The sequence below is a fragment of the Vulpes vulpes genome, chromosome 14 (assembly GCF_048418805.1).
Source record: "Vulpes vulpes isolate BD-2025 chromosome 14, VulVul3, whole genome shotgun sequence".
In the NCBI taxonomy this organism is placed as follows: Eukaryota; Metazoa; Chordata; class Mammalia; order Carnivora; family Canidae; genus Vulpes; species Vulpes vulpes.
This window is the reverse complement of record NC_132793.1, coordinates 110,131,843-110,154,163: the sequence shown is the minus strand read 5'-3', so window position 1 is coordinate 110,154,163 and position 22,321 is coordinate 110,131,843. Positions and strand designations below refer to the sequence as shown.

At 40.8% G+C, this 22,321-nt stretch overlaps 1 protein-coding gene across 1 annotated transcript in view; it reads right to left on the bottom strand.

Moving 5' to 3' along the window:
- The window catches only part of POLN (DNA polymerase nu), a 158,130-nt gene that overhangs the window by 52,157 nt on the left and 83,652 nt on the right, over positions 1–22,321 (bottom strand). The window contains exons 17-19 of the mRNA XM_025998872.2: positions 10,372–10,429; positions 9,117–9,194; positions 8,102–8,216 (exon numbers count right to left, since the gene is read on the bottom strand). Of these exons, the coding sequence (XP_025854657.2) occupies positions 8,102–8,216; positions 9,117–9,194; positions 10,372–10,429 (251 nt within the window). The remainder of the gene's footprint in view (positions 1–8,101; positions 8,217–9,116; positions 9,195–10,371; positions 10,430–22,321) is intronic.

The following is a 22,321-nucleotide window of genomic DNA, read 5'->3' as shown; positions in this document are numbered from 1 at the left end:
ATGTAAGAGGGCACTATAAAATGTTCCTTTCCTGGGGCATCTATTCCAGACTGCTTCTTCCTGTAAAAGATGTGGAGTCCAAGGGGTTAAGTCTCAAACAATCATCACCTCTTTTAGTCCAGACTGGTGGTCCACTGGGAAGTAAACTCTCAGAAACATAATCAGTTCCATTTGACTTCATTCAGCTCCATGTGCCAACAGACCTATCCATAATTCACTTGGAGATGTATCCTTTCTCTAGACTTTACTGCAGGTCCCCCTGAGTTTCTCAGGAGTTTGTAGAAAAGTCACCTCTAGTCTTTTTTTCTGGAGCTATGTGGTCTAACTAAAAATTTATGGGTGCCATCTTGAATCTTTCAGAGACATTAACAGTGGACATTAAGACCACACCTTTAATTTGTTAAAGGTGGTGTTTTAATTGGCCTTTGTTGCTCAAAACTTTTTCAGATTAATCTTTACTGATTGGAGATGAAAATCATTTCTATATTCAAATGCATAAGACTCCAATTTCTGGAATTTCTATTCTCTTTCATGCCTACTTGTACACTGGCCAATTCTTTTCTGAGTTGGTTTCTTACAGTACCTTGTCACAAACAGATAAGACCAACCAGAGCATGTTCTAGTGTTCTGCTGATCCACTCTGCCTAAAGCCACAGCTCTTTAGGGTATTATTTGCCTCACAAATTATCACAAAAGACAATTTCACCAAATGTTATACCATTTACCAAATGCCATCCTCCAGCCTTCAACAGATGTCTCCTCATTGCTACCACCCCTCTGTGAAGCCAGTGCTACATGTTTTAGGATTCGTTATACAACCTCTTACTTCTGGCACCAAGTCCTAGAGATACTATGATAGGCCAAGTGATGCTGCCATAATAAATTGCTCCAAAATCTTACTGCCTACACCAAGAATAGTTAATCTTTCATCTTCACTACATTTTGCTACAACTATAATGCAGGACAATGGAGCGGCCTATCAATGTTGCCAGCTATGGTGACAGAGAGAAAAGAAATCAAGAAGAATCATGTGCAATTTCTTAAAACTTTGGCTTAGAAGTGACACATGTTACTTTTGCTTACATTTTGTTGGCCAGAGCAAGTCATAGGCCCAAGTCTGACATCTGCTGGGTAGAGAAGCACCATCGTCCCCTAGAGAGGGGAAGCAGCCCACAACTCTACCACGCTTGCCTTATGAGAGAATATCTCAGAAAAGCACCCCCAGAAAGTCTTAAACAGGAGAAAAATTAATATATGCTGCAGTGAAAAATTATTAGGTTTCACTCTGAAAATGTTGAATTGAATGCACAGCCAATAAGGAAAGGTTTTTACCTGCATTTTGTAAAACTGTTAGGAAACCATCTAACTGGGCAAATAGGTAACGATTACGTTATAGAGAGATGCCTGGTAGCCTGTCTTGGACTCACAGTGCAGAATGGCTGTCTTCCATGTGCATTTGTAAATGCTTAAGCTGGCAGCAGCGGCTCTAAGATCTGTCCTACTTCTGACGTGACTCCATGGGCTGGTCCCAGTTCCCAGGGTCTCAAGCTTTCATTGATCAAGTCACAGCTTTACAGAGGATTTCTAAGACTCATTCCAAGTCTCCATTTTTATGTATCCTTAAAGGCTTTTCAAGGAAATTGTTGGTCTTTGAAAACATTACTAAGGATTCCAGAATATAATATCAACTTGCCCATTTGCTTTTTGGGTTTCAAACACTAAGATATTTGCATGAAACAAACATTTTTAAGAGTATACTTGATCTTGTGGCTTTTTTACCATGTGCTATTCTAGTCCTCTGTTTGGAACATAAAAATCATTTCCACAGCAACTAATTATAGTCTAAGTCACAAGTGTGGGGAATTAGAGGCAACCATCATGCAAATATTAAAAGCTTCTTATCTTTGAAGTTCTCTCAAAAACTAATACAAGCTAATAAGATGCAGAGGAGACATACACAGTGTCCAATGTAGGCATGAATTTCTCAAGTTAGCTTTATGGGTTATCAGCTTACCATGAATCTGAAGAGAACTACTCTTGATACTTCATACCTTTTTCAAAAATCAGTTGAGCATATTTGCGTGGGTCTATTTCTGGCTTCTCTTCTCTGTTCCATTCGTGTCTGCCGACACCCCCTCTCTTGATTACTACATATTGTATCTTAGTATCAGATAGTGATTCCTCCCACTTTCTTCTTTGTCAAGATTTGTTTTAGCCATTCCAGGGCCTGTGCCTTTTCACACAAATTGAAATTAAGCTTATTGATGTCTCCAAAAACACTTTTTTGGGTTTTTATAGGACTTGGATTAAGTCTGTGGATAAATCTAAGGAGACTGGACACATTTACTATGTTGGGTCTTCCATTCCATACCCATAGTGTGTCTGCACTAGGGCCTCTTGGACCACTTTCACTGGCACTGTGTAATCTTACACATGCCAATCCTGTACATACTTTGTTAACTGAGTACTTAAGTCATTTCATTATCTTTGGATACTTTGCATATGGCTCCATTATCTTTGGAGTGATTTTATTTTTTGAAAGATGTATTGATGTATATATATATCCATGAGAGACACAGGGAGAGAGGCAGAGACACAGGGAGAAGCAGGCTCCCTGCAGGAGCCGGATGTGGGACTCAATCCCAGAACTCCAGGATCACGCTCTGAGTCGAAGGCAGACACTCAACCGCTGAGCCACTCAGGAGTTCCTTTGGAGTGATATTAAATGGTCTTGTGTTTTTAATTTTGATTTTCTGCATGTTGTCCATTTATAGAAATGCAATTGGATTTTGTATGTTGATATTGTGTCTTGTGACCTTGCTGAACTTACTAGTTCTAGAAGTTTAAGAATATTCTTTTCTAGTATGTTGTTTGGGACTTCTATATAGACAATCATGTTATCTGCAAACAGAGACAGTTTTACTTCTTCCTCTCCAATCTGCATCCCATTTATGTCTTTTTCTTGCCTTATTTAGTGGCGAGGGCTTCAACATTCAGTACTAACAAGCTGTTCCTGATCTAGAGGGAAAGCCATCAGCCTTTCACCATAAATGTGCTATTAGCTGCAGGGTTGTTTTTGAAGATGCTCTTTATCAAGTTGAGGGAATCCCTCTTTCTTTCTAATTTCCTGAGAAGTTTTATCAAGAATAGATGTTGGATTTTGTCAAATGCTTTGTTTGGGTCAACAGATATAATCACATTATTTTTATTATTTAGCTTAGTCACATGTGGATTACATTAATTGATTTTCAAATATTTAACCAGTCTTGCATGCCTGGAATAAATCCCACTTGGATGTGGTGAATAATTATTTTTAGACATTGTTGGTTGGATTCAGCTTGCTGATTTTTTTTTTCCTTGCTGATATTTTGTTGAGGATTTTGGCACCTAAGTTTGTGATTGATATTGGTCTATAGTGGGTCTATATTTTGTTCGTTTGCTTATTTAGTTTTTACTCTCTTTGGTTTAAGCATCAGGTAATACTGGCTTCACAGAATGAACTGGGAAGTATTCCCTTCTTTTCTATTTTCTGGAAGAAAATATACAACTGGGTGTGAATTCTTTAAATGTCTGGTAAAATACTCCAGGGAAACTATCTGGGTCTGGGGATTGATGTTTCAGAAAGTTAGAAATTACGAATTCAATTTCTTTAATGATTACAGAACTATTCAGATTGCTTAGTTCATCTTAGCTGTGGTTTGATAGTTTATGGTTTTCAAGAAACTGGTCCATTTCTCCTAAATTGTTGGATTTTTGAGCACAAAGTTGTTTATGTTTATTATTATTAAAGTCCTTTTGATGCCTGTGGGATCTGTATTAATATCCTCTATTCCATTCCTGATATTGATGATTGGTATCTTATTTTTATTTTTGTCAGTTTATCAATTATTGTTTTTTAAAGAATCAGCTTTTGTTTCATTCATCTCTTTTGTTTCCCTAGTTTCAATTTTATTTATTTCTGTTCTTATCTTTATGATTTCCTTCCTTGTCCTTGCTTTCCATACCTGTGGAAGGAGGGCAGGGGTGTAACAATCTATGACCTGCTTAAGAAACTCTATGTTATATCTTCACCAGAAGGAGAGTGAAACATGAGAAAGGACATCTGGGAAGAAGCTGGGTAAGAGCATTCATGTTCCAGGCACAGAGGAGGGAAAAGAGGCAAGAATAAAGCACGAATGGCGAGCACACAAATTGGTGCTGAGAATCATCACTCATCAGAGAATGTAAGTCAGAACCCCAGGGAGACACTAGCTCACAACCACCAGGATGGCTGGAACCAAACAGACAGATAATAAAAAGGACTTGGGAGAATGTGGATAAATTGGAAAGCCATGCCATGTTTGTAAAATGGCATTGCTATTTTATTCCTCAAAAAATTAAATATAGTTGCTACTGAATTGTACATTTAAAAATTGTTAAGATGGCAAATTTTATGTTATTGTATCTTACCACAAGAAAAAGAAGTTAAATACAGAATTATTCTATGTCCCAGAAATTCTGTTAGGTATCCATTAGAAATGAAAACACATATCCACACAAAACCTTGTATGTGAATATTCACAGCAGGATTATTCTTCATAGCCAGGTGGAAACTACCCAAATGCCCATCAACTGTGAATGGGTAAATAAATGGAAGATTATTTGCTTATTTAAACCAAAATATATAAAATACATGATCCCATACAGTGGAATATTATTCAGCCATAAAAAGGAATGAAGTATTGATATTTGCTACCGCAAGAATGAATCTTAAAAATATTATGCTCAGTGAAAAAGCTGGTGAAAGAGGCCACATATTGTTTGATTCCATTAATGTGAAAAATCTAGAACAGAAGAATATAGAAAGGCAGAAAGTAGACTAGTGATTTCCATGGGGTGGGTGTGTGACAGGATGGGATGGAGTTTCTCTTTGGAGAAATGGAAATGTTTTTGAATTAGGCAGTGGTGATGGTTGCAAAATCTTGTGAATGTACTAAAAACTGCTGAATTGTACACTTAAGGGGGTGAATTTTATGGTACATAAGTGATATGTCAATTTTAAAAAGAGCCAATGGAGAGAACTAAGGAGAAGGGCATCTCCCTGGAGCAGCAGGCTGGGAGAGAGCAAGGGACATGGAGGCCCCCAAGGTCAGTGACAGACCCGTCAGAGCCTCTGAGAAGAGGACTGTGGGTGGGCAGTGCCTGAGCAGGCTCGTGCTGGCTATGGACCTGAGCGCAAATGGCACCCTGAAGAAAGGTAGCCAGTGTCTTAGATGGCAGGAGTTCCCAGCTTCAGATCAGAAGAAGAAAAGCCTAAGGAGGTAAAGTGAAAGTTAATGCAAAAAAGCAATAATGATCCAGCAGTGAGAAAGAACAAGAAGTATAGACTTCTTTTGTACCTAAATGGTAACTAAGGGCTCCATTGGGGTTGAAAATATGATTTCCCTGAAGGCAACCCTAGACAGTTGTTGTTTTCAGTAGAGGAAAAGGTGAAGTCAACAAGGAGAATTTAACAATGCTAGAATAAAAATGGAAAATAAAAGAAATTCACATGAGGACTGTCATGTAAAGTTGTACTGGTTGTGCACTGCACAACCCTAGGAGGTGCCATTCACACTGATGTGTAAATGTATGGCACTGCTTAGAGTTGTGCAATATAGTCCTGATCTCAGCAATGGAGGATGCCTCCTCTTTTGAGACACGAACCTTTGAAAACTGGGAGGAGGACATACAATGACATTGAGGCAGAGAGGGAGTTCAGGGGCTCATGTCTGAGGCCCTCTTCTTTGTCATTCAAGTTAAAGGTGAAGTTCTCATTCAAGATTAAGAGAGAAGAGTAGACATTTGTGGAAAGTCTAAAAACATTCAGGGTAGCTGATGAGTAGAGGTCGTCAGGGTCCCTCTCAGGTCAGATAACCCAAATTTATGGTAGACTCACTCATGCACCATTTTATGGCTTCCTGCAGCACCTTGGGGTGGGCAATAGGCAAGCAGAGAGTGGGATCACCCAGAGTTAGAAACATGCAACCAGGAAGGGGAGAAGTAACAGGAGCAGTAAGGCCTACTCCGGGCAGCTGATGGAGATCGTTGGGGAGGCGGGGGTCTGTTATACCTCCAATTACCTCTTGGTCATCCAGCAGGCCATGAATGCTCACCAAGGCATGCAGGAGGTGCGGAAGGGGAGTTTGGGCTGCATCCCAGGTGGGACTCACAGGATGGCTACACAAACAGGGGGGGGTGAGACCGGCTGGAGGCGGGAGGGGGCCTTGAGATTGCAGTTGGGAGGTGAGCGGCTGGCAGGAAAGGAACCTAGGCCATGGCTCTGCAAGGTCTCAGCATGAGATGGGTCCTTTCCAGCAGGGTGGCCAGTGTTGGGGGGAGGGCTGGGTCCCTAGGTCAGCACCTAGGACAAGGAGGGGACACGAGGAGGCCTCTAGTCCAGGGCTGGACAGCAAGCTCCTGGGAGCTGGCGATGGCCCTGCCCTGTGCTCTACATGCTGCCCCGCTGGCCAAATGCTCTGCTTGTCTGCGGATTTTGTTATTTCCCCTGCGGATGCCATCATAACCCTCATTCCCACAACCACCCTTCAAAATCCAGCTCAGTGTACATCAGTTTCCTTCCTCCTTTGTCACCTTGACAAGAATACTTCTTCCTGATTTTTTTTTTTTTTTTTTGATTCAAGTAAATCTTGTGGTCAGGGTCTGATTTCTGGAGAGGAGATGCTTTCTGGCCAACAGAACTGTTTGGCTCCCATGCCATTCCCTCATTTCTTCGACAGATGCGCGCTGAGACTCCATCTCTCATGGGGCACCACAGGGGACAGACCCAGTTGGCCTGCCCTCCACAAGCTGACATTCCAGCAGGGCAGGCAGGATGGAGACAATGGAGAGATACGTGCTGGTGATGGGGAGGGCAGGTCCTCGAGGGAAGCTGAGGCGTTACACAATGAGTAAATCACAGGGACACTCCAGGAAGGAAAGGCCTGAGTGAGGCGTGTACCCAGAGCACCTGGTGGCTCTGTGGGGCCAACGTGGAGAGGGGCCTGCAGCACCAGGGCCAGATGAGGGGACATGGCCCTGCCCTCGCAGGGCTCACATGAAGGGGACACAGAGAGAAGTGTAGCAGCTGGAGAACACAGAGGGCCAGCCTTCATAGAGCGGTGCCTCCAGGCTGACTCCGGAGGGTGAGTGGATGTCAAAATAAGTTGGGATGGGTGAGGAGGCCCAAAGGAGGTGCAGCCTGGGGGAAAGGCAGGAGCTGGGAGGGAAGATGGTGTTTATAAAAGCTGTGAAGGAGGGGACACAGCAGGTGCAGTGGCCTTCCTGGCAGGTCACCCACCAGGTGCCTCTTCTTCCTCTTGGCAGAATCCTGATTTAGTTCCAGGCAGTGGTGCACCTGGCCCTGGTGGATGTTGTGACTGTGTCTATTTGTTCCAGAGAGTGGCTGTTGCCAGCCTTTCTTGTAGCTGCACAACCTTGCCCTGGAAAGGCAGTGTAAGAGCTGTCAGCAGCAGGGCCCTGGGCAGGACTCCTGCCCTCTGACTAGTCAGGGCAGTGTGAAGGGAGAGTCCACTCCTCCCCTCTCTAGCCTACTTTGCGTAAGAGGCAGCAGGTGACCCGTAGCCAGGATAAAGAAAAGCTGACAGCCTAAGAACACTAATGCACAGGGACAGGTGTTTGAGGACACTGCCACACTGGCTAACAAAACCTGAGGCTGTCTGCCTCCCGAGTCCTCTCTGAGTGCAGTCACGTCAGGGACTGTCCCTTGCAGCCTCAAGTGCTTCTGGCCCGACAGGGTGGGGTGTGGAGAGGAAGCGCCTGTGCCCAGCACTGCTGCACACACTCGCATGGAGGCAGCATGGACTCCCATCTTGGATTCTTCCAATATCTCCATTACATTCTCTAGCAATGGGTTTCGTTTTGGGTGGTGAAGAGCCATAGGTTCTTTCACAATTAGGGAAATCTTGGCATTCTAATTACCCACTCCTCTTTTCAAAAGGTTAACTATTAGAGAAAAACATAAGTTCCTTCTTATGAAAATAGCCTTAGAATAAATTCAGGCTTTTAAAATCATGTCAGCATTCTTGCAGATCTGATAATATCATGAGCTCATGTATCTTACCACTGTGAAGTCAGCGTAGAAAATACATCATCTCTTCCAGATTCTCGGAATAACTTCAAAAGTTCCGGATCCCCAGACAAATGTGCAAGAATGCGCAATTCGATCTGTGAAAAGTCTGTAAGATGGAGTCCACATTAATTGTGAATCTACCAACAGTGTTCCTGGTCATTGCCATCCACGCTGCAGTCCACCCTCAACCTCCCACCCCCACTGCAGCATCAAGAGCAACATCCCCCACCCATCTGCCAGGGTCCTTTAGCCTCAGGGCCAATGGCCATCCCTGTGTCTATAAGTCTCAGAGACTCGTCCTGCCTTCTATGAGACCAGCAATGCCTCTGGGGTGGGCTACCTGCACTCATCTGTTCATTCTGTACATCACAAGTTTAGAGAAGCCTACTGTGTACTGTGTGCCAGGCTGTGTGCTTGGGATTTGACAGTGAACAAAACAGACCAGCCTCTCTTCATGGAGCCCATGTTCTAGGAGCAGAAAACAATGTGCATGAGTTATCTGGTATGTCAGGAGATGAGAAGTGAAGTGGAAAAGACAGATCAAGAAAGGTTCAGGAGGGAGTAGGTGGTCAGCATACACCCATGTGTACACCGTACACAGAGAAGGTGAGGGAGGGAATGAGATAGTATCTAGCAAAGAGGTTTCACGCAGGCATGGGGTGGGACTGGCCCCGCTGGAGGCCAGCATGTCTGCAGGGAGAGAGCAGGGCAAAGCACCAAGCATGAGTGTGATGAGGACAGAAAGAAGATAGGAGGGTAGAGTGGGTGGGACCATGTGGGGGCATCTGAGATCTAGAGAAGGCGAGGGACCCTCCAAGCAGATCTAATTTATGTACTGTGCACAAGAAATCTTTCCTTTGTGTAAATATTTGCCTTAGGATGTTAGAGAATGAATTCTGTAAGTACCTTTGAATTCTTCAACTTCCAAGTATTTGAACCATATGAGACATGTGAAGTGAGCCCCAGTGACACAGAGATGTGTGTCTCTGGCATAGTCTGCCCATACCTGCTGCCAGGAAGGTGTGGCTCTCGGGTGCAACAAACATGCTCCTTGGGGAAATGGTGAGCATCGTGCCTTCTGTACCTGAATTGTTATTTCAAAAATACTTGGTGAATATGGTCATGCACTGATTCACAGCCATTCCTCACACAGTTTATTTTAATATTATTCCAAAGTCAAGAGTCTAGATTTCTGACTTTTCTGAATATTTTTAATACAGTTTATTTATTTTTATTTTTTTTAAAAGATTTTATTTATTTATTCATGAGAGAGAAAGAGAGAGAGAGAGACAGACAGACAGACACATGCAGGGAGCCTGACATGGAATTTGATCCTGGGTCTCCAGGATCAGGCCCTGGGCCGAAGGTGGCACTAAACCGCCGAGCCACCCGGGCTGCCCATTTTTAATACAATTTAAAAGCAACACGGTACTGCTGAGAGTAAAGTAGATTTTCTGTTGTTAAAATTTTACATTCTGTCTAGAATTCCTGGTGAGGAAAATCTCAAATATTGACCCTTGAACATACACCGGTAAGAATGTTCTGGAGGCTCCCTGAGCCTCACTGCCTAGAAGACAGGCTTTGGGGAAGCACAGTTTCTATGATGCACAGGGTATGTTTTGAAGGGCAGTAGAAGACAAGGTGCTTGTTGTGGTCACCTCCATGTGGGGTCCTGCCTAAGGGTGACTATGTATTTATTTGAAAGGACCCCTGGTCATGCTTCACTATTTTGTGATGACCCAGCAGAAGCAGTGGTTCCCAAAGCAGAGGGGCCGAAGCACTTCACCAGGGGTGCAGGAGTTACAGGGATGGGCCATAGAACTTACTTTGCTCAGATATGACCTTTTTGTTTTTTAGAAGTGTAACTGTCCACATACAGTGGAATATCTCAGAAGAAAGAAAAGTGTTAATATGCTTTTATAAACATTTCCAGTAGCTTTCAGACTTTAATAGAAGCCAATTCTATTGTATGTTTGTTTTTTTTTCTCTATTGGAAAGTTGGTGGGGGAGAGATGGTGGGAGGGGAGCTACTTTCCTCATATAATTATCATCTATTTTAACTTTTGAAATGCTAAAAGGGAGGTGCCATATCAGTTTAGCTGTGTTTTATTATTCAATGTGTATTTAAATCCTGGTCATGCAAATACAGAGAACTTCAGGAAGGCAAAGAAGTTAGTTATACAGAAAAGCAATTATAAACGCTTGTAAGTTTGAAGAAAATGTTACCCAAGACTTCAGCAAAATAGAGAAAAATGGATTACCTTTAAAATTTTGCGGTTTAGTAATCTTAATTGGGTGCTTGGAGATACCTTGCATATTCTGTTAATAATAAGAGGAGAATAGCTTTAGCTGAAGTATCTACTCATAAATTAATCTGTATCATTTAATATTATTATTTTTTAAAATTATTTTTTAAAGTAAACTCTACACCCAACCTGGGTCTTGAACTCATGGCCCCAAGATCAAGAACTGCATGCTCTATCAACTGAGCCAGCCAGATGCCCCCAAATCTTTACCATTTAAGGGCATTTAAAATATGTCACGTTTTATTAAACCTTAAGAAAACAGCTAATGCCAATATATTATACACAAGCATGTTACTACACAATATAAGTATCTCATACTGAAACATAATTTTGGCAAGTACACCACTAAGTACAGTCAGCAAATATGAGAACAATTCTTGACTCCAGCCTGTGTGGCCCTTGTAATTATATACAGTAATGTTGCTAGCAGCAGCCAAATACAAACTTATTAACTTAAAAATTTCTGTATAACATGCTAAATGTAGATTTCTGTAAAATTTGTATATTGTAGCTACCCCTTAAACATATTTTAAGATGAAAATTCTGGTCTCTCCACCCTGACCATCGCCTCCCCTGGTGTGCTTGGCACGTGCAGCCACCCCCTGGCTGGTGGCCAGTGTGTCCACATCCCCTGGAAAGCCTATGACAGCTCACTAAGCACCTTTACACCCTTACAACTTGGACTGAACAGCCGTTGGCTTCCCTCCTGTTACTGCCATTCAAATTAGGAGAACTTCCGCAGCAACATCCTTTGTACTTGGCAGTACCTTCCACAAAGACATCCTGCTTTACCTGGTAATAGGAGTCTTTGGGCACTCGTTGGTCTCAACCCCCTGACTGGATCCAGTGAGGCTGCTGGATGTCCAGACCCTGTGGTTTGGGCCCAGCAACCCCATGTAAGGCAGACACTGTCACCTCATGTTTTAAGGTGAGGACACCGAGATCCGAGGTATGAAGGTTGTGGCCCTCACATTTTCTCTACAATATAATCATGTGATAGCTTAAAACAATACCAAATATTCATGCGATAAGCTCAGTAACAGGACAGAGAGGACAGAACAGGAGAGCCAGGGAACTTAGAGACAGCAGAAATTATCCTGTGTAGAGGAGAGAAGAAAAATTGGGGGGCAACATAAACAGAGGCTCAGGGACCTGTGGGATAATATCAGAAGCACAATATGATTGTTATTTCAGTCCCTGAGAGAAAAAAGAGACTAGTGTAGAAAATAATACTTAAAGAAATAATGGCTAAAAATTTCCCAGATTTAGTGAAAGACATTTTTCAGCTTAAATGAGATGAATTAAAAGAAAATCAGGCCCAGAAACATTACAAACTGCTGAAAACCAAAGACTGAGAACAATCTTGAAAGTAGCGTGAGTGAAATGACACAGGACATATACAGGAGCAGCCACGTGGCTGGCCATGGACTTGCAGTCAGGAGCCATGTGCTCAGACCACAGTGGCACTGAACGAGGGCTCTGTCAACTCAGAGCCTGCTCATCAGAAGATGGTGTCCTCCAGGAATGATAGCAAACTGAATAAGGGTAAGGTTAGGTGCAGGGTGGGTAGGATTTGGATTAGGGGTAGGGCTAGCAGTTGTTTTAGAGGTAGGAATCGAGGTAATGGTAGGAGTAAGGAACTCTGTAGAAGTAAGTGTAATGGTAGGGGTAGGGGTCAGATTAGCTTTATGGTAGGTGTCAGTGTATAAGTATGTTTAGGGGTATGGTCAGGGTAGTAGTAGGTGTTGGGGGAGGGTTCATTGTGGTATAGAGGTAGGGTTAGGAGTAGGTTTAAGGCTATGTGTAGCTGTAGGTGTAGGGGCAGGGGCAGAGTTAAGCTTAGGGCTAGTTGTACAGGTAGTGGCAAAGGCAGGAGTAGATTTAGCTTTAGGGGTCCGTGTACAAGTATAGTGCACCTAGGCATAGTGTGAGTGTTGGAGTAGGGGTCTGTGTAGGGATAGGACTAGAGGAGCAGATAGTTCAAAGTATGTTCTCTGACACAATGAAGGTAAACTAAGAATCAGTAACAGAAAGATATCAGGAAAATTCACAAATTTTAGGACATTAGCCAACATAATTCTCAATTAGCCAAGAGTCAAAGTAGATGTCTTAAGGGAACTTAGAAAATATGTTGAACAGAATGCAAAAGGAAAAAAAAAAAAGAATGCAAAAGGAAATACACAGTATCAAAATCCATGGCATAAAGCTAAAACAGTACTTATAGGGAAATTTATAGCATTAAATGTTTATATTGGAGAAAAAGAAAGGTCTCAAATAAAAAATTTAAGCTTCTATACTGAGGAAATAGAAAAAAGAAAAAGAGCAAATTAACTCCAATGCAAGTAATAGAAAAATAATGAGGATCTGAAATTAATGAAATTTAAAACAGAAAAGCAATACAGCTGACCCTTAGACAATATGGGTTTGAACTACACAAGTCTACTTATACGGGGATTGTATTGAAAAATACAGAACTGTACTGCAGATGTATTTTCTTTTCCTTATGATTTTCTTAATAACATTTCCTTTTCTCTAGCTTTTGACTGTAAACTAGAATTATTTTAAAAATACAGCATATAATACATTGACATGCAAAATACCTGTTAATCAATTGTTTATGTTATTAGTAAGGCTTCTAGTCCACAGTAGGCTACCAGGAGTTAAGTTTTTAAGGAGTCAAAAGTCATATGTGAGTTTTCTACTGTGCAGATCAGTCCTCCAATCATTTTTTTAAAGATTATTTATTTATTTATTTATTTATTCATAGAGACACACAGAGAGAGAGAGAGAGAGGCAGAGACACAGGCAGAGGGAGAAGCAGGCACCATGCAGAGAGCCCGACATGGGACTCTATCCAGGGTCTCCAGGATCATGCCCTAGGCTGCAGATGGTGCTAAACCGCTGCGCCACCGGGGCTGCCCCAGTGCTCCAATTCTTACGTTGTTCAAGGGTCAACTATATAGATAAATCCGTGAAGCCCAAGCCTTGTAAAAGACCAATAAAATTGATAAACTGCTACCTAAACTGTTTTTTAAAAAGCCAAAAATGATCAATTTTAGGAATGAAAGGCAGATATTATCACAGATCACATGAAGGACAATAAAGAAATTTTATGAGCATAATGTGTCCATAAATTCAACAAGATGAAGGAGGCCAGTTCCTTAAGAGATACAAACTACCAAAATTCACTCAAGAAAAAACAAAATCCAGATAACCCACACCTATTACAAAAACTGACTCTAGTTAAAAACTTTTCTGCAAATAAAATTATAGATCCAGATAGTTTCAATGGTGAATTCTACCACATAATTAAGGAATAAATAATATCGATTCTACATGATCTCTACTAGAAAATAAAACAAGGGAATACTTTTTAACTTATTTTATGAGGCAATATCCTAATAACAAAACCAGACAAAGACTTTTCAAGAAAAAACTGCAGACCAATATCTCTCCTGGATATAGGCAGAAATAATCCTAAACAAAATGTTAGCAAATCAATCCAGCAACAAGACAATCCGTCATGACCAAGATTTTTGGGGGTTAATCCCACAAATCCCAGCCTTGGCTGATTCAACATTTAAAAATCTATTAATGTCATTCCCTATAGAAATGCATTGAAGAAAAAAATTTAAAAAATCATATGATCTTAATAGATGCAGAAAAAGCATTTGACAAAATTAAATATCCATCCATGATAAAAAGTACTCTTAGAAATTAGGAATAGAAAGGAATTCTCTAACATGACAAAGAGAACTGTGACAAAACCTAAAATGAACACTGCCCTTGATGGTGAAAGACTTAATGTTTTCCTTTGGAGAGCAGGAGTAGGACAAGGATGTTTCCTCCTAGCACTCTATTCAACACAATAAAGGAAGTCTGAGCCAGAATGATAAGGCAAGAAAAAGAAATAAAAAGCATACAGTACAAAAAAAGAAATAAAATGGCCATTATTCATGGAAGACATGATTGTCTATGTAGAATAACCCATGGAAACAAAAAAGCTTTCTGGGACTAATAAATGAGCTGACCAAGGTACTAAAATATAAAGTTAACCTACAAAAATCAATTGTCTATCTACATATTCCCAGTGAACAACTGGGCATTGAAATTAAACAATGCCATTTATAACAGCAGCCTCAAAATACCAAAGTATAAATCTGTGTGCAGAAAATTACAAAATTCTGATAAAAGGATTCAAAGCCCTAAATAAATAGAAAGATACACTATGTTCTTGGATTAGAATACTCAAATGCTGATGACCTCCGAATTGATTAATGAATTCAGCACAATCCCAATCGAAATCCCAGCAGGATATTTCATAGCTATCAACAAGCTAATTCTATAATTATGGATCATAGGTCTAAAGGTAAAATGTAAAACTCTAAAACTTTTAGAAGAAAACTTAAGAGGGGCACCTAGATGCCTCAGTCAGTTAAAATGTCTGCCTTCGGCTCAGGTCATGGTCTCAGGGTTCTAGGATAGAGCCCCACTCTGAGCTCCCTGTCTCCCTGCTGTACTCTCTCTGCCAAATAAATAAAATCTTTAAAATAATTAAGAGAAAATCCTTGTAATCTTGGATTACACAGAGAGTTCTTAGATATGCACCAAAAGCATGATCTATAAAAGAAAACACTTGAAGAATTTGGCTCCATGAAACTTTTAAAAACCTTGGTTTGAGAAGGATGCCATTAAGGGAATGAATAGCAAGCCTTATACTAGAATAATTGTTTTTCGTATCACACTGAATTCAAAATATATAAAGAACTCTTAACAAAACTCAGCAATGAGGGATGCCTGGGTGGCTCAGCAGTTGAGCGTCTGCCTTTGGATTGGGGCGTGATCCCAGAGTCCTGGGATCGAGTCCCACGTCGAGCTTCCTGCATGGAGCCTCCTTCTTTCTCTGCCTAGGTCTACCTCTCTTTCTCTCTGTGTCTCTCATGAATAAATAAATAAATAAAATCTTTTTAAATTTTATTTATTTATTTATTTATGATAGTCACAGAGAGACAGAGAGGCAGAGACACAGGCAGAGGGAGAAGCAGGCTCCATGCACCGGGAGCCCGATGTGGGATTCGATCCCGGGTCTCCAGGATTGCGCCCCGGGCCAAATGCAGGCGCCAAACCGCTGCGCCACCCAGGGATCCCAATAAATAAAATCTTAAAAAAAAAACCAACAACTCAGCAATGAGAGGTACTTCCAGAATGGCAGAGTGAGGAGCCTGCCAACTCATTCTACAAGATAAGTATTACCCTGATACTGAAGCCAGATATTATATACTACACTCTCCATAAATAAAGATACAAAGCCCTCAACCAAATATTAGCAAACTGATCTAACAACATCCAAAAAGGATTATATATCATGACCAAGTAGGATTTATCTTAGGAATGTAAGATTTGTTTAAAATCCAAAAATAATTAATGTAATACATCAGATTAGTAGAATAAAGGACAAAAAAAACACATCATCATTGCGATAAAACATTAAGAGCATTTGCTAAAATCCAACACTCATTTATATGAACATATCTCAACTAGGAAAAAAAAGAATTTTCTCAACCTAACAAAGAGCATTCATAAAATTTACTCACTTTGAGTAATTTCACTGTCATAGCTGTATAAAATAGGATGTGTTCTTTACCCAATGGAATGCCAAATCAGAACCAGGTCAGACTGTAATTAATGCACCCAGCTAAGTGCTCCTGGTTGTCAGGGCCACCCAGAAAAAAAAACATGTACAATTCCTAATATCATTTCTCCCAGGTCTCATAAAACATCAGCTTTAATGAAAGTCACTTTACCTAGAGAGAAAGAAACGAGTTTCCTATTTGTCCTGAGAAGGCAATAATGTTAAGTTTAAACAGATAGGAAAGAAGCCTTTATTTTTTTTAAAAAAGTTTTATTTATTTGTTTGCGAGAGACAGAGAGGCAGAGACATACACAGTGGGAGAAGCAGGCTCCCCATGGGGAGTCCAATGTGGGACTCGATCCCAGGGCTCCGAGATCATGACCTGAGCCAAAGGCAGATGCTCAACCACTGAGCCACCCAGGCATCCCTGAAAGAAGCCTTTTAATAATTAAATGGCAATTTTTTTGTTTTACAATATAAAAAATAACAGGATAATAAACTTCACTAAATACCTAACTTATGAATGGCATGCTTTATTAAATATGTTCGTCCACAGAACGCAATCCTGAGAAGGATGTTGGCCCATGCCAAACTCTTCATGGATAATGCCTTTCCCATTGCTCTGTTGCACTGTGTACCAGCCAGGTCTGTGTCTGCTCATATCCATGGGTTCACATTCACAAATGTATATAGGAAATGCTTCAGAGCTTCTGTACTGGCCTCTGTGATGAAAACAGCAATTGGACAGTCCTGTCCCTAAAGCCTCATGCACAAATGAATGCTCACACATTTGTCTGTCAGGGTGAGCCATGAATGTATATGCATGTGAGTTATCAAAGACCAAGGGTGAAATAAAGTGACTATGGGGGTGTGTGACAGCTAACAAGAGCCTGAAACATCTGGGAAGGAGTCAGATCCCATTTGGTAACCATCTGAATGTGGTGAAGCCTAGTGGAAGCACTCAACACACCAGGGATGTAGGTGGAAGCATGGTTGTGACATGCCCATGGTGGCATCCAAGTCAGACATGACTAGCAAATGGATGCTGTCAAAGACCAAAACTAGATTTTAATACAAGGAGGAGTGTGCCTTTCTGAAGAAGAAAAAAATGGCAAACCATTTGCAGATACCATGTTGTCAGGTGGGGTTAGACTCCCCATCAATCTCTTCATGAGAGGGGCTGGCACCCACAATGACAAGAAATAATAAATCTGAGTGTCTGTGGTGTGAAAGCAATATCATCAGCATACTTGGCTTGTTAGGATCAATCATTATTATCTGACATCAGCTAGTTCCCTCATATTGACCACTCAGTGAAATAAGATTTTTTGAAGTATAATTAACATACAATATGTTGGTTTCATGTGTGCAACATAATGATTCAACAATTCCTTTTATTACCCAGTGTAGTCCCCATCTATTAGATGTTATTATGATATTAATGACTATATTCCCTGTGGTATACTTTTCATCTACATCACTTTTTTATTTTTTATTTTTATTTTATTATTATTTTTTACATCACTTTTTTGTAACTGGAAGTTTGTACTCTCAATCCCATTCATTGATTTCATGCATCCTGCCACTCACCTTCCCTCTGGCAGCCACCAGTTTGTTCCCTCTCTTTAAGAGTCTGCTTTTTCTTTTTTGGCAGGTTTGTTTCTTTGTTTTGTTTTTTAGATTCCACCTGTAAGTGAAATCACACTTTGTCTGACTTACTTAATTTAGCTTAATATCCTCAAGGTCCACCCACATTGTTGCAAATGGTAAGATCTCATTCTTTTTTATGGATGAGTAATACTCCACTATATATATATATATATATATATATATATATATATATATATATATATATATATATACCACATCTTCTCTATCCATTCATCAGGTGATGGATACCTGGGTTGCTTCCATATCATGGTATTGTAAATCATGCTAAAATCAACAAAGAGGTGCATGTGTCTTTCCAAATTAGCGTTTTTCTTTGGGTAAATACCCAGCAGTAAAATTATCGGATCATATGGTATTTCTAATTTTTTGAGAAACCTCCATGCTGTATTCCACAGCATCAATTTACATTCCCACCAATAGTGCACGAGGGTTCCTCTTTTTCAGTATCCTCTTCAACACTTGATTCTTGGCTTTTTGATTTTAGCTATTTTAACAGGTGTGAGGTGGTATCTCATTGTAGTTTTGATTTGCATTTCCTTGATGATGAGGGATGCTGAGCATCTTTTTACATATCTGTTGGTCATCTACCACAGGGAATATAGTCATTAATATCATTTTTCTTTGGAAAAATGTCTATTCAGGTCTCCATTTTTAATTGGATTTTTTTTTTGGTGTTGAGTTGTGTAAGTTCCTTATATTTTAGATATTATCCCTTTGTTGGATATATTACTTCCACTTCCCATTCACTAGATTTTTTTTTTTATTTCGTTGAGGATTTCTTTGTTGTGCAAAAGCTTTTTATTTTGGCAGGGTCTCAATAGTTTATTTTTGCCTCTGTTTCCTTTGTCGGAGGAGACATATCTAGAAAAATGTTGCAACAGTGGATGTCAAAGAGATTACTGCCTAAGTTTTCTTTTAGGATTTTTATATTTTCAGGTCTCATGTTTAAGTCTTTAATCCATTTTTACGTATTTATTTTGTGATCCAGTTTCATTCTTTTGCATGTATTTGTCCAGTTTTCCCAGCACCATTTATTGAAGATACTCTCTTCCCCATTGGATATTCTTGCCTCCTTTGTCATAGATTAACCAACCATATAAGCATGGGTTTATTTCTGGGCTCTCGATCCTATTACACTGATCCATGTGTCTATTTCTGTGCCAGTACCATACTGTCCTGATCACTATAGCTTTGTACTATATCTTGAGATCTGGAATTGAGATACCTCCCGCTTTGTTCCTCTTTCCAAGATTGCTTTGGCTGTTTGGGGTCTTTAGTGGTTCCATACAATTTTGGTATTATTTGTTCTAGTTCTGTGGAAAATGTTGATATTTTGATAGCAATTGCACTGAATCTATAGATTGCTTTGTGTACTATGGGCAGTTTAACAATATTAATTCATCAATCCATGAACGTAGTATATCTTTCCATTTATTTGTATCTTCTCTAACTTCTTTCATCAATGTTATATTGTTTTCAGAGGATAGGTCTTTCATTTCCCTGATTGTTTATTCCTAGGTTTTTCTTTTTTGGGGGGGGTGCAATTGCAAATGAGATTGTTTTTTTAAATTTCTCTTTCTGCTACTTGGTTTTTAGTATATAGAAATGCAATAGATTTCTATATTTAAATTTGTATCCTCCAACTTCACTGAATTTAGTTATCAGTTCAAATAGGTTTTTGTTGGAGTCTTTAGGGTTTTCTTTTTTTTTTTAATTAATTTTTATTGGTGTTCAATTTACCAACATACAGAGAAACACCCAGTGCTCATCCCGTCAAGTGTCCGCCTCAGTGCCCGTCACCCATTCCCCTCCACCCCCCGCCCTCCTCCCCTTCCACCACCCCTAGTTCGTTTCCCAGAGTCAGGAGTCTATGTTCTGTCTCCCTTCCTGATATTTCCCAACATTTCTTTTCTCTTTAGGGTTTTCTATATAAAGTATCATGTCATTTGCAATAATGAACGTTTTACTTCTTCCTTACCAATTTGGATCCCTTTCATTTCTTTTTATTTTTTAAAAAATTTTTATTTATTTATTTGAGAGAAAGAGAGAGAGAGAGAACACAAGTGGAGGGGAGGGGCAGAAGGTGAGGAAGAAGCAGGATCTCTGCTGAGCAGGGGAGAAGGATCCTGAGATCATGACCTGAGCTAAAGGCAGATGACTAACTGACTGAGCCACACAGGTGCCCCTTTTATTTCTTTTCTTGTCTCACTGTTGCAGCTAGGACTTCCAGTACTACGTTGAATAAAAATGCAGTGAAAATTTCAATCTCCTTGGTCTCCCTAATATGTAGTAGTCTGGACTAGGCCCATCAGCCTTTTGAGAACTCTAGAGCAGAATGCAGAGTGAGCACATGACCATACAACAGAAGCAACATGACCATACAACAGAAGGACTACTTTAAGTTTCCCAATCTATGGAAAGTAAAAGTAAAGTGGGACTTCATTCTCCTGTAGGTTATAAATTTTTCTGCTTTAATGTACACATCACATGGAGTATGAGAACCACTTCTAAGTCCCTTGTATAAATAAACACAGCCAGATTCTCCGGGACACTGAGACCCACTACAGGAAATGCCCTGTGCTTTGTTCTTGATTCTCTTTTCTCAGCTTCCATAGATTGCTTTGGGCCCCATGATGGCTGCAGAGAAAAAGTACTAGTAATAAAAACTGGGCACTCGTAGCATTTGTTTTCATGATGAACTTTGGTGTGCTTAAAAAAATAAGACAACTGATCTAGAAAAATTCAATGTTAACAGCTTTTATTTCATAGTCAGTAAAAGGCTAGGTGCAGAGGTGACATTTTAAGTCTATAATTTGGCATTTGTTAAAATGTCAGTAGTTGTTAGTGAAAATGCCAAGTGAGCAACAGTTTTAACTACATGGGAAGGCAGTGTACCCAGGCGGTCCATTGTCCTATGGCCCTCCTACTCAGGTGCTGTGTGGGCCTAGAGATGGTCACCATCAGTTCTCTACAGTGTGGCCAAAGTATCTAAACTGCAGATACAGTACCAAGGAGGCAGCAGAAATAGAGCAACAATGATAGCAGACCTGTCTCTAGTGTATGTAGAACCTCTGGAATGAGGCCAAACGGCAGTGATAATCACAACGAGGGTTGCAGCTAGTTTTCCTTTGTCCTGATCTCCACGTGGTGGTAGCAGCAGCAGCAGCAGCAGCAGCAGCAGCAGCAGCAGCAGCTTCCAGGCAGCACATGAGGTGCCTCTGATGGGCTGTCAGGAGCAAACGAACAAACTGCGCTCCAACAGGACACGGTCTCCTGAGGACAAGGTGATGCTTGTGTTGTCTCCTTTGTCCTCAGCAACTATGACCCTTCCTAGCACACAGTGGCAATCAACAAATATTAGTTGAAGGAATAAAATGAAAAAGAAATAATCTTCACAATAACCTGGCAAAGGCGGCATTACTTTTACTATTTCATGGAGGAAAATTGAGGTTTCCAGCTAGAGTCATACTGTTAGCAATTGAGCTGGGATTTGAACTTAGGTCTGCCCCAAAACAGTGCTCAGCAGCCTCTGGTGTTCTGTCAAACAGTGTCAGATGTTTCCTGAAATTATTTTTCTTAAGAATATGAGGGAAAACACAACAAATAAAAACCAGGGCAGCAAAAACATAGAAAGGGCAATTAGCAAAGAACAGGGTAAGGGCCACATAGCCATACCCAAGAAAGTACTTAGCACTGGGCTAGCACTCCTGCACTTTACCTGATCTGTAGCCCCAAGACCAGCATGGGCCCCAGCCCTGTGTGGAGCTGGGGGCTGGGTGAGGGGCTCAGATGGCCTTGGCGTGCACTGAGATGCACCTCCCCTACAACCACATGGCCCAGGTGGCCCATTCCTTCACCTTAGAGTGTTTGTTTGGTCATCACATCTTCTGTCACTGCCTCTCTGCCTCCCCTCATGAGCCTCATCTTCTCCTGTGCTTCTGATCCTTGCCCCTGCACCCCATATTTACACAGCATTTTATCATCTTTCATATCAGGACTTAGTATGTCTACTGTCTGCTCATGCCCTCCAGCCCCCAGACTCCACAAGGATAGAAGTTGTGATGCTTTTAGCATAAGCATCATGAATAGCCTGGCACTTAGATGCTCAATAAACATCTGTTGAATGAATAAATGAATGAATGAGTGGGCAGCAGGAGGAAATGGGCTGGAGAGGGAGTCAGGGGTCAGAACACTAGGAGCCCTGGACATGAGGTAAGGAGTGGAAAATGTGACCAGCCTGTGAGGCTCTCTGCTGCTGGGCAGAAGAGTGGAAGAGCAGGGAAGGATAGCTGAAGTGGGTGGGATGAGAAGTACAGTGAAGGGCAATACTCAGGAGCCACACTCCACAGGACCTGATGATGGGCTAGAAAAGCAGGGCTCCCACCTGAGTGACCAGGGGAATGGAGGCAGATTTGGCATAAAAGGATGAAATCACTGTGGGTTTTTTTTTTTTAAGATTTATTTTTTTACTTTAGAGAGAGAGAGAGAGGTTTTTTTTTTTTTAAGATTTATTTTTTTACTTTAGAGAGAGAGAGCAGAGGGGGTGGGCAGAGGGAGAAGGTAAGAGAAACTCAAGCAGACTCCCTGCTGAGCACAGAGCCT